The following is a 12544-nucleotide window of genomic DNA, read 5'->3' as shown; positions in this document are numbered from 1 at the left end:
GCCACATATGACAATTCTAACTGACTAGGATTAGTTTCCAGATCTGTAACCCTGCCCCCCGGACTATATAAGGCGGGCAGGGGACCCCTCTAAAAAACATCTCTCATTGACATACAGCAATACAAATAAGACGCAGGACGTAGGTATTACGCCTTCTTGGCGGCCGAACCTGGATAAAACCCCATGTCTGTCTTGCGTCACCGTCTTGTTTGGGGCTTGCGCATCTGTCTGCCGATAATCTACTACCTTGGGCATACCCATAGGTAGACTGCCGACCATATTTCGTCGACATCGATGTATATATATTATTAGGAATAAACAAAACGACTAGTGCGTGCATTACATATTATATTAGATGATTCTTTCCGCTTGAGCTTGATTATGGAATCGGTTAGTGACGAATCTTGGTATCTTATATTCCGTTTGACTGGTCCTACACCATAGAAAAAACTAAAGGTACACGATGAGAAAAAGAAGAGGTCAAGGACGTACATATAGGAGTACGTGATGGAGGGCCGTTCTTTTTCCCAAGCTTTGTTGTGATCATTATGGAGATGCACACCAATATATTTATAGTCATGTCCTGTAAACAAGAAGCAAAACATGCGAGATTATAAAGACTAAAACTTAGTATACAAACAAGCGCATGCATGCATGACATTAGTGACCCAGCTAGGAATCATATGCTGAGAGCATCTCCTGCACTTCTCTAATACCTCCTCATATCCCCGTATAATTGTCATATTAGAAATAACTATGCTTTTTTTTTGCTCCAGCAGTTCCTCAATACCTCTTTTCTTTTTTGGTGGCCACCAATATTTCCTCATCTCCCCTCAAAGAAAGGGGGAGATACAACTCCCCTAATACCATGGGGACCATCCCAACTACCACTTTTCAGTCACATTTTCTCTTACACTCTTGTGGGACCCATCTTTCATATGAGTATTGGGGAAGATATATTGGGGCACTACTGCAACATCTCCCCCAACAAATCTAGAAAGTGATGTTGGGCTACTCCAATACCATTCTATTGGGGGGGGTTGTATTGGGGGACTGCTGGAGATGTTCGGATAGCCTAACAACTGAACAAACTCTGTTGCTATTTTTTTTCTTAAGAAAACTCTCTTGTTGTTGCTTACTTCGTTGATTCCTTGAGACGCTACAATGATGATAGGCACCGGGCATATATGTGAAAGTAAGCTCTGAAGTGATCATAACGTCACAGAAAAAGGTCGGGGGGGGGGGGGGGCTCTGGTGTTTAGGCAAAGCGCACGATGGCATGAAGCCGTCTGCTATGGACACGGTCTTTTGGAGCAGAAGAGGAGCTCTGGAGAAGGCGATAAATGGTTTCAGAGTTGATTCTATAGGGGATTGAACAGGGAGTATAGTCATTTTGATACAGATTGAGTAGGAAGCAGTGGGGAGTGAGATTTTTTCAGCTCCACGCTCTTTATGAGAATCTAGTTGTTTTTTGAAGAAGATTATATTAAAACTTGACACAATACACCCTCTAACTACACAGGTCCGGTCCTGTCAGTTCAGAGACCTGGAGCGAAGCTAGGAAGGTGGGCCCTTTAATACAACTCCAAAAATTTATTCGCTGCCCTAGTTAATATCATATCCTGACTCCGTAAGGATTCATAAATCCCCGTATTCTAATGAAAAAGATTGAGGTGAAAAGTAAATTAAATCTTGATTAAATATATATACTTGGCATACATCAATCAAAGAGGAGCAATTATTGGGCACCTACGTACAAAACTTTGGATGTCTTGTCTACGACTGCCCTAGTGCCTGAACAGAGAGTGGGTTGGGCGCGCGCCGGCCAGCAGCCGCACGCTGGTTGCTCCACGACGTAGGGGCGCACGACCGATTGACGATGGCACAAGCACAACGCGCAGTCGCTGGTCGCAGCGGAGCGGCCACGCGGCAGAAGGGCGAAACTCGATGCACCGACGCGGAAGCCAAAACGATGAACGTGTTTCACTTTCACGTACGTGCCTCTCTGTGTCCTGGGCTCCTGGCTTTCCTATGGGCTATTGGACTCCTATACCTACAGCTTACATATATGGGGTTGGGGCCCCTTGAACTCGAGGGCCCTGTGCCACCGCACTGCTCGAACACCCCCCAGGGCCGGGGCTATAACTACACATAAAATAAAATAATCTAAAATACAAAAACATAATATTCTAGCCATATTCTTCCATCATCTTCTGCTATATGCTGGGCAATTTGGAAGGCCCAGAATAGAGCATGTTTTGAGGGAAAAATCATCAAAAACCCAATTGAGATTCTTTGTCATGCTGGAGCGCTAATGCAATATTGGACAGGTTTATATGCAGAGATTGACAAGGTGATGCTCATCAATGGCGTGAACACCATGCTGGTGGTGGCGACAGAGTTGCTCCTCTCGCAGAGGTCGGCTGAAGACAAGCACAAGCGCCTGAAGCTTGATGATGGTAAGGATGGTGAAGACCAGAATGCCTGAGAGGCATGTCGAGTGATGGAAATCTGGAACTGATGATCAGTCTTTTTTTTTGCCCTTTCTATATTCTACTCTTGGTCACCTGTATGGCCCTGTTCGCTTCTCTTATAATCCATCTTTTTTAGCTTGTTTTTCAGTCGGATTGGTGTTTTTCTCTCACAACAAATTAGCCGGAACAGTGTTTCGGCTTGTTTTTTCAACAAAACGAACGGGGCCTATGTGGTGCTTCTATATTTTGCTAGCTGGTCTATAACAACTGAAGTTTAAACAGTTGGGTCGTTAGGTGGGGCGAAGGAAGGCTCATAGGCTTTCTTAGATCTCCAAGCAATTGAGCCAGACTTTAGAATTGCCTGGTCTCATCTTCTATTCTTTTGGTTGTATCCTGTCTTAAAATTTTGTTGTGTTTCTGTTTTCTTTAAATGGAAATGGGGTTTGACCTCACATTGAAAAAAAAATCTTCTTTTGCCTAATGGTTTTCTCGATGCAGAACAGATCCTTGTTGAAAACCTAAGTTAAAGTGTTGTCCTTATACTTAATCCAATGATAACCCCAAACATTGGACATACTGCAAGATTCAACGTTCTGAAACCAGTCCAAAACGCATCTAGAACAAATGAAACAACATTGACAGTTATATCGTTGAGTACAACATAGGCTATCTGTTCATCACCTCCAACCATTGATTAATCATGTATGCCTAATTTTCTCTCTGCGATCATCGATGTTGAGTTCAATGACCTAGAGTTACCGTCCTGGTGGGGAGTGTAGGTCTCTAATGACTGGCAACACGCTATAGGGTTACCCGGAATGAGAATTGGTGGGCTTCGACGAGTGCTGAACTCGATGGTGAACGGAAATACAATGGTTTATACTAGTTCATGCCGCTAGAATTGCGTAATACCCTATGTCCAATTAGGTGTGTTGCCTTGCGTTGGATTATTGTGTATGTTATGGTACAAGGGGATGCTCATGCCTCACTTTATATAGTCTAGAGAGCAGATGCATATGTTGAATCCTAGTAGGCTACAACAGAAGAGTTCTAATTCTCTATTACATAAGCTAATTTTTCTAGAGTCCGACTAGATCGGTCCTTGATATCTTGGAGTACATGCCACCTTGTCTCGTGTCCTCAAACAGACCGTGGGCTAGCCTAAGTCCATGGCTGGTAATCGGCTCGATGGGGAACCCACGAGTTGCTGTCCCCATGGGGAGTGCCTAGGAGCACCCCCCCCCTCCTCTTATAGATAATGGCAACAAATAATTGGTGTCTTGCTGATGATATCAACGTCTACAATGGTGACCTCATCATGGCAATCACCAAAGTCACCGTAGGTAACAAGATCCTGACCGAAAATTATCTGATTTCATCGGTAGATTTATTTAAGTTAAACCCTAAGAAAACTAGATTGAAATATTGTTATAAAAGAGAGATGGGTCACCTCTCCTTTTTGCGAGAAAGGAGTGGAGCCCTAGATGGTGACGGGGAGCAAAAGGGACGGCAATAGTGTCTCCTAGACGACGGCCGAAGATAATATAGGGCTAAGCTATATGAAAAATGTCACCTTCTAGTCCTATTTTAACCGTCTGTTATGGATCCACGAAATCAGCTCGAAGAAGCTAGTAGGAGAGCTCTACCAAACAAACCTGAGTAGTGGCTAGTGCCTGGTGGAAGCTTGGAACAGTGTCGTCTCTCTGACATGTTTAGGTTGGCCTCTGTATGAAGCTTAACTTGTGTCATTGAGCTTTACTGAAGTTATAGTACACTCAAGGACCTTGCATGTCCTTTTATGCATCCCTTTCACCGTTGAGCACAAGAACAAGATATGGACGTAGGTCCTATGATAGATCATCACTTTGTCAAAGTGTCTGTCTTGCACAATGCGGTGTGTTAAAAGTTTTGTGTATAGTTGGATGGAAAGCTCAATGAGGATGTAGTGCAAGTCTACACAGAACGCATAAAAGAATTGTTGTCGCCTGATCTCCTCGAGCCACTAATGGGGTTAAAAGCTCGTGCCTTCTAGGACATGGTGATAAAGGTTTCTTTGTCCTTTCTTTAGGTGTCTGTCTTCAATGTGGGTTGTTGGTTCGCTCAAGTTGCAAGTGGGTTGTTGTTGTTGGTAGAGTTATGTTAAATAGTTGTTTGTTTTGTCCCTACTGTCTTTGTTTCCTTGTTGATGGTGTTGTTATAGTCGTTGTAGTTGTTACGACTGTTGTTGTTTTCCTTTATCATACCTAGTCTAGTCTAATTATTAATATAATCGACAGCTCTCATGCTTGATTCGAATGGCTAGCCTAGTTATTAGCCTAAACATGATAAGCAGGCTACTAGGATAGCGTTAGTCTGGTTATCACAATCGACTATTCGATATCAAGAATTTCATCGTCCTTTTGACGATGTAGAAATGCCGTTTGACGATAGAACTTTTTGTTTCCTTATAAAAAGTGTAACAAAAATAGGAAATGCTCGCTAATGGGCTTGACTCAATGTGTACGGCTGGCTCTATGGACGAAGCCCATGTCCACCGCATTGCCAAATGGCCCAATACAACGAGACATCTGAACGGTCGGCCCAGATCTTAAAGTTTCACAATCTCATGTCGAATGTCGGCCTACCATTTAGGGCCCAAGATGACAACCGCATGATGTGGTGTAGTTTCTCCCTCCTATAGAACGTGCCAAATCTATGCTGGGCGCCTGGGCCCTTGGATTAGCGTTTCAAAGCGGCTAGGACGACCAGATTCATGTCTGTGCTTGTGCATCCAAAGGATAGGACATGTAAACACATGCAAACAGGGTGGCATGTAAACACATGCAGTCTGCAATGCAACGCCATGTGCTTGTCGAGCACAGAGACATGGTTGGTACAGTGACTTTTTTCAATAAAAAGGAGAGAGACATGGTTAGGTTTTTCGGGGAAAAAATAGATGTGTTCAGACAGAGCCACATGTGACGTGATTCTTTCTCCGACTGCGCTCTGTTCTGTCGCTCATAATTCCTAGAGCCCTTTTCCTGGACATACGGCCAGCAGCAATGATATAGCCTGCACACAAAGGCCGGATTTGCCTTGTTACCGACGTTAATTAGAGGTTTCAAACTGTTAATTATAATGGTATCGATTAAAAAACGATCTAAGAGTACACATACCATACCAACCAGTTGGCTGTGTGCGGTCGCCGAGGCTAGATTTTTTTTTTCATTTTATAAAAAAACATACCAACCAGTTCTTTGCTCGATCCAAGATCATTATGTACGTCAAGTTGGTGTGGTGCAGATCAAAAGGTAGGCAGCCAGCTGCCCCGTGACGGAGCGAGGAAAAAAGCAAGTCTTTCTGGCCACATGGAACCAACTTTCTCATGTTTCTTGCCTCTTTGAGCTTCAGAAGGCGCACAAGTTTAGCCTGATAGGATCAACGGACATTGCAAAAGGATTGACCCCTTTCTCCTGATCACGAAACACAGGTGGTCGTGAGTGAAGCACGGCACTGGTCAACGTGTTGCTGCTCGACGTCAGTGTCTCTGCCATCACAGCCACACATCACACATTCACACTCGCACAGATCAGGTTCCGACCTCCGAGGCTCCGATCCGATGCCAAAACCCAGCCAGGCAGCCACTCGCTCGATCCGACTGACAAAGTGGTCCCACGAGCGATCCACTCCACCCGCGCTTTAAAATACACCTTGGCATGGCCTCACTTGAGCGCCCCTTTCGCTTTGCATCGGGTTCTCTTCTGCTCGGCCACCGGGATGGCGGCGGTGTGGAAGTGGAAGCATCCCGTCCTCCTCCTCCTCGTCCACCTCGTCATGATGCGACTGCCGGCGGCCGAGGCCGGTGGCGCCAACGCCACGGCGGCGTGCCCGCTCGACCTGGGCTACGTGGCCACGCTCCCGTGGGACCGCGCGCCGTGCGAGCCGCCCGTGACCAACGGCACAGCCTGCTGCATGACGCTCCTCTCGGTGCTCGGCGTGGGCCTCGCGTCGCGGCTCCGCGCCACGGGCCGCTTCCGCCTCCCGTCCGCGCGGGCCTCGGCGGCCTGCCTCCGCGCCTTCTCCGCCGCGCTCGCCGCGCCGCCGCTCTCGCTGCCGGCCTCCCTCGTGCCGGGCTGCTTCCCGGTCCAGTCCCAGTTCGCCATCTCCCCGGACTACTGCGCCGGGGTCACCACCGCCGCGGAGTACGTCGCGGTCGCCGGCAACGCCTCCGTCGCCGGCCTCAACGCCTCCTGCGGCGCCGACGTCACCTCCATGTCGCTCTGCAACCGCTGCCTCGCCGCCGGGATCGACGCCTCGGCGCGCCTCACCGCCGCAGCAGGCAAAGGATCCAAGTCCCAGAACTGCTTCTACCTCACCGTGCTCTACGCAGCCGGGATCTCCAGCTCCGCCGGTCCTGACTCCCCCGTCACTGCGGCGTGTGCCCTCGGCCTCGCTCTCTCCACGCCTTCCCCCTCCACCTCGTCGCCGACCTCTAGCTCCGACAGCCACACCAACATCGCAGTCGCCGCCACCATCCCGATCGCCTCGCTCCTGCTCGTCTCCCTCGTCGCTCTCCTCGTCTGGAGGAACAGACAGGAGCACGCCAAGGACAGGAGCATCCAAATCTCGGAGGAGCGGCGTTCGCGCCCGCGGCCAAACACCGGCTCCGTCATGTTCGACATCTGCGAGCTGGCGAAGGCGACCGGCGGTTTCGCCGAGCGCAACCTCATCGGCCGCGGCGGGTTCGGAGTTGTGTACCGCGGCGTACTCGTGGACGGCACCGTCGTCGCCGTCAAGAAGATGCTCGAGCCCGACGTGGAGGGCGGCGACGAGGAGTTCACCAACGAGGTGGAGATCATCAGCCTCCTCCGGCACCGGAACCTGGTGCCGCTGCGCGGGTGCTGCATTGCCGACGCCGACGCCGACGAAGGCAAGCAGATGTTCCTCGTGTACGACTACATGCCCAAGGGCTCGCTGGACCAGTACATCTTTGAGGACGGCCAAGGCAGGCGGCGGCCGGCGTTGTCGTGGGCGCAGCGCAGGACCATCCTCCTGGACGTGGCCAGGGGGCTCGAGTACCTGCACTACGGCGTCAAGCCGGGGATCTACCACCGGGACATCAAGGCGACCAACATCCTCCTGGGCGCGGACATGCGCGCGCGCGTGGCGGACTTCGGCCTCGCCCGGCGGAGCCGCGAGGGCCAGTCGCATCTCACCACGCGCGTCGCTGGCACGCACGGCTACCTCTCGCCGGAGTACGCGCTCTACGGGCAGCTCACCGAGAAGAGCGACGTGTACAGCTTCGGCGTGCTGGTGCTCGAGGTGATGAGCGGCCGCCGCGCCCTCGACCTGTCCGACCCATCCGGGGTCGTGCTGATCACCGACTGGGCGTGGACGCACGCGAAGGCTGGCCGGCCGGGGGATGTCCTCGCCCAGGCGCTGCGGAAGGAGGCGAGCACCAGCGTGGCGGCCATGGAGAGGTACGTGCTTGTCGGGATCCTGTGTGCCCACGTCACGGTGGCGTTCCGCCCGAGCATGCCGGAGGCACTGAGGATGCTGGAGGGGGATATGGACGTGCCCGACCTGCCGGACCGGCCGCAGCCGTTCGGCCAGAGGATTGCGTTCGACGAAGGCGAAACCAATTTCAGCGCTTCATCGATTCTGAGCGGCGGCGGCCCACTCGTGGACTTTGGAGACATGCTCCGGTGATGCACGACGGCGCAGCGGCGATGATGGATGGGTGCAGGTTGCAAGGTGACCGACGTGTCAGGTCGAGATCACACGTACTCTTATTATAAGATGCGTAATATCCACAGTTCCACATGCTATTCTATAATCTACACTGCTGCAAGTGTTGGTTAACTGGATTTCAGAGTGATGTATAGCCTTTCAGCTAATGAAAATGGATTATATGTAACATATAGTGAAAAGCCAAATACGTGTCATTGACAGATCGACTCAAATATTACATCATTGCTTGACCCACTTTTAGTAGCGCATAGAAACTATTCACTGTCCGGCAGATGCAGTGACTACACAATCATACGGTACCAAGTTACTCACGTTGCAGCTCTGCTGCTGGCGCCATCCTAAACGAGGATAGACCAGCTGAGAACGTGTGCCACAGATCGATGACATCGCCACATCATGTGACTAACACACATTATACATTCATCCAAACATACTGGAAAGAAAAGATACAGTTGGCAACACATGGGGACATACAAGCCAGTGGTGGTGGGTGAAATCTTCAGATGAAACGGCAAGTGGAATGGGGTATTCAGCCGTAATTGTTGTCCTGCAAGTTGGGATGATTGGGCTGCACGCGGAAGGTGATTGGCATCTGGGCCGCCAGGTCCCGGTCAGGATGGTAACCCAGCTCAAGATCTTTCATGCTGCCGCTCAGTGCAATATCCTGCTGGTGCTGCAGATAATGAAGAAAAACAGTTGCTTAGGCAAAGCTTTCTAGTTTCAGATTCAGAATTATTTCAATAAATGACTAGTAGTAAGTACTAACTACTATTGCGTTCAAAAAGTAGTAACTACTAATGCATAGAATTGTGTATCAAAATTTCAGCACATCTAAAACCACGGAGGCTAATATGTCATTTTTTTATGTCCCACCAACTCGATATAGGAAGCCCGACATTTACTTATCCAGTTTGATTAGACTAAGCAAACATAATTTAATAGACGGAGGAAAATATGATAGAAACACACTTCATGACATTCTAGTTGGTCGATAGGAGGTCTTAAAGTATGATGCATGATTTTCACTATAAGTTATTTGCATGAATTCTTTGTGATTTCAACCCCCCAAAAAATCCCCAATCAATAACTGTTTTTTTATGAAATAGTTGATTAACTTGATCTCTGAAAACATTAGGCCGCACACAAGTAGGTACAAGATTAGCCTTAAATTTCAAATTATTTTTTTCGAGTAAAAGAGTGATCAGCCTTTTCAAGTCTGAATTCAGCTAATGAAATGCAACCCCGCAAAGACACTTACCAGTTTAAAGGCCAGCAATTTGTTCTCATCTTCCATCATCTTATTCTACAAATCAACCAATAAAATAGTGGATGAGGGAAAGCATTAAAAACAACCATATGCTTAAAAAATCATCAGTAGTCAAATTAAGCTCATACGTTTGTCACACGCCTTTCCCAGTGCTCCATCTGCATCAACAAAACAACCAATATCAGAATTTATTAAACAGATGACAGTACCTGCAACATCAACCACATTGAGATGGACTGACTGAGTAGATTTGTTACCAGTTTCTCATTCAGGTTTGTCAGTCCATTATCAAGTGCCTCCTCAATCATGATTAGGTCTTTGGGCTGCAGTGAGTTTAGATCTTCACCTTTCAGGTGCCTGTGCCGTCACACAGGAGATCACATTCTTCATAAATATCAACATGAAACTGAAGAGGTAAATTCCCAAAAAGGAAAGACAACCTATTCTAGCTTAAAAGATTACTATGAGACCACACTCTCTTTAAATAAAAAAACTTGATTAAGCATTTACCTGAGCTCAATCTGCATAGTGTCATTCTCTTTCTTTATACGATCAATCTCTGCACTAAGGCTCTGAAATGGTTCATGTGCGCATCAAATAGTCAATCCATATCTTCAACTAATTCTAGGAGGCTAGCAAAATGATAGTTAAGCTCTAAAAAGGGGGTTTCCGTTCTGTCCGGAAATCAAATATTACCTTGTGCTTCTCATCCCACAGTATCTTTCCAGAGTTGGTCTGGTACTTCTCCAAGATTTTTGATAGCCTACGGCATACCAAAAGGATATCACATATACATGCATGAATATTGCTAGTGTGTCGGTTCAACAGAAACCAAGCGAATCAAAATAACGCGCGTCATGACGATTTTAGTAAAGAGAAGTATAGGTGGTTTACCTATACAAATAGAAAATATACTTTAAACGGGTAAGAAACCATTCAGGCAAAAATCTTAAGACTTTACAAGCTCGTTTATGACAAATAGATAAGAAAAGTAGCAGCACCGGCAAAAATCTTATCCTTTATCTAATTGCGCTGTCTCTTCCCGAATCCAAAACAACTTAAAATTGCATAGTTGCTATAGTAATGGAAAGTATAACAATATCCAAATCCAACTAAAATAGAACAGTATATATATAAAAAAATTTCATAGTAGAAGACTAAAAAATAGAACTTTTCTCCAGTCCGGCAAAAACTAGAACAATATGCTAAGGCACAGTAGTCGTAAAGCTAAACAGGGAGTAGGTAACGGCACGCACGATGTCTTGGGGGAGCAGTAGTCGTAAAGCTTGCCGGCGCTGGAGAAGATGACGACGCCGACCTCGGCGTCGCAGAGCACGCTGATCTCCTGCGCCTTCTTGAGGATCCCGTTGCGGCGCTTGGAGAAGGTCACCTGGCGGTTGGTGGAGTTCTCGATCCGCTTGATCTCGATCTTGCCGCGCCCCATCCTTCTTCCCCTTCCCTCCTCCAGCAACTTGCCAAGAAGGCTTGCCTCTTCTCCCCTTCCTGAGCAAGAGCCTGGAGCCGCTCGTTTGGTGGTGGTGCCGGTGTGGTGTAGTTGGGAGCGGTGGTGGTGGTGGGAGGGAGGGAGGGAGGGGAGGAGTAAAGGGGGATCGCCATGGCAGGAAGAGGAATGGTGATGAGGGGGCTTTCGGGTTGGTTCAGAGGCGCGCGCCGGAAACGGCAAATGACCTGTATGCTTTGCGTCCGCGGGGAAACTTGACTTCACCTCGCTGTCCGATTGCGGTTGATGGCAAAGCCGAAAGCAGGGGGAGAGGTACTGTACTCGGTGCGGTAATGGCGTTGTGTACTTCCATGAGGAATTTTTTTTAAATAATATTTTTTAATGATTAAAGATAAACATAGCCTACCCAACTTGTATGTGACTTAAAGGTTTTGTTGTGGTTGTTGTTGTGATTAAAGGTAAACGTAGCATTTGATTAAAAAGAATTGCAAATCTAGTAGCCCTGTCGGCTATTGGATATCCGACTGAGTCCTATCAGCTTCTCGGGCGTCGATAGATTTCTCTCGGCCATTTGGAAGCCAACAAGGCTCTGGAGGGGGCTGTCGACAAGGTGGGACATATCGGGCCGATAGGCCTATCGGCCGCGCAGAGGCCGATAAGGCCCTGTCGGCTCTCCGCTGGCCAATACGTTCTGAAATATTTACTCGACACCTTCCTCCTTCCCTCTCGCTCGCGCTCGCTCTATCTCTCTCACCGCGTCGCTGTCGGCCGCCGCTGCTCGCCCACCCCGCCGTGCGGGCGGCCTCCCTATGCCGGCCGGCACCAAATCCGGCGGAGGGCGTGCCGCCACCGCCCCCACCCTGCCCGCATGCCGCCTGCTTGCCCGGCGCTGTGCAGGTAAGGTTTTTTTTGTAAATTTAGATTTCAGTTTTTAGTTAGTTTATTTAGATTTTATTAGTTTAGTTTGTTTAGTTAGATATGGTTAGGGTTAGATTAATTAGCATATTTAGTTTGTAGTCGTATATTAGGGTTAGATTATTTAGTTTTTTAGGGTTAGATTAATTAGTATATTTAGTTTGCAGTCGTACATTAGGTTAGATTAATTAGTTTTTTAGGGTTAGATTAATTATTATATTTAGTTTTTAGGATTAGGGTTTGTGTTTTAGGGTTTATTTTTTAGGGTTCGTTTGAGTTGTAGATTAGTTTTTTTAGGGTTCGTTTTTAGGGTTAGTTTTAGCCATTGTTAGTTATTTTTAATTAGGTTGTAGGGTTCGATTTACTTAGGGTTAGTTTGGTTTTAGTTTATTTTGTTTAATTCGCATGGTACTTCGTATAACTGAAAGCTCTAGTTTGGTTTTGGTAAATTGATAAAACCCTAAGTGCTAACCTAGTTTATCAAGTGATCATGAGATATGTAGCACATTTCAAGTGGTGAAGCAAATGAAGATCATGACATGATGATGGTGATGCCATGGTGATGAAAGTGCTTGGACTTGAAAAGAAGAAAGAGAAAAACGAAAGGCTCAAGGCAAATGTATAAATGGTAGGAGCTATTTTGTTTTGGTGATCAAGACACTTAAAGAGTGTGATCACATTTAGGTTTGATAGCCG

At 47.5% G+C, this 12544-nt stretch overlaps 2 protein-coding genes across 2 annotated transcripts; one reads left to right on the top strand and one right to left on the bottom strand.

Annotated features, from left to right (window-relative positions):
- Positions 1 to 6223: 6223 nt before the first annotated feature.
- LOC136450949 (probable receptor-like protein kinase At1g11050) lies at positions 6224 to 8239 on the top strand. Its single transcript, XM_066451644.1, has one exon. It carries the CDS (start codon positions 6231 to 6233, stop codon positions 8160 to 8162), a length of 1932 nt encoding a protein of 643 aa, XP_066307741.1. The 5' UTR covers positions 6224 to 6230; the 3' UTR covers positions 8163 to 8239.
- A 364-nt stretch (positions 8240 to 8603) lies between these two features.
- On the bottom strand, positions 8604 to 11044 carry LOC136450950 (MADS-box transcription factor 2-like). The gene is made up of 7 exons (XM_066451645.1): positions 10728 to 11044; positions 10168 to 10234; positions 9982 to 10043; positions 9729 to 9828; positions 9600 to 9629; positions 9463 to 9507; positions 8604 to 8877 (listed from the first exon to the last, which is right to left on the bottom strand). Exons 1-7 carry the CDS (start codon positions 10913 to 10915, stop codon positions 8734 to 8736), a joined length of 636 nt encoding a protein of 211 aa, XP_066307742.1. The 5' UTR covers positions 10916 to 11044; the 3' UTR covers positions 8604 to 8733.
- Positions 11045 to 12544: the final 1500 nt, after the last annotated feature.

The sequence above is a fragment of the Miscanthus floridulus genome, chromosome 5 (genome assembly GCF_019320115.1).
Source record: "Miscanthus floridulus cultivar M001 chromosome 5, ASM1932011v1, whole genome shotgun sequence".
NCBI classification, from domain to species: domain Eukaryota; kingdom Viridiplantae; phylum Streptophyta; class Magnoliopsida; order Poales; family Poaceae; genus Miscanthus; species Miscanthus floridulus.
The sequence above is the reverse complement of the archived record's forward strand: the minus strand, read 5'-3'. Positions and strand labels throughout refer to the sequence as shown.

Coding starts and splice junctions, on each gene's coding strand:
- LOC136450949 (XM_066451644.1), top strand. CDS start 6,231: ATGGCGGCGGTGTGGAAGTGGAAGCATCCCGTCCTCCTCCTCCTCGTC.
- LOC136450950 (XM_066451645.1), bottom strand. CDS start 10,915: ATGGGGCGCGGCAAGATCGAGATCAAGCGGATCGAGAACTCCACCAAC. Junction 9,630..9,728: donor CAAACCTGAATGAGAAACTG/GTAACAAATCTA, acceptor TTGTTGATGCAG/ATGGAGCACTGGGAAAGGCG. Junction 8,878..9,462: donor AATTGCTGGCCTTTAAACTG/GTAAGTGTCTTT, acceptor CATTATCTGCAG/CACCAGCAGGATATTGCACT.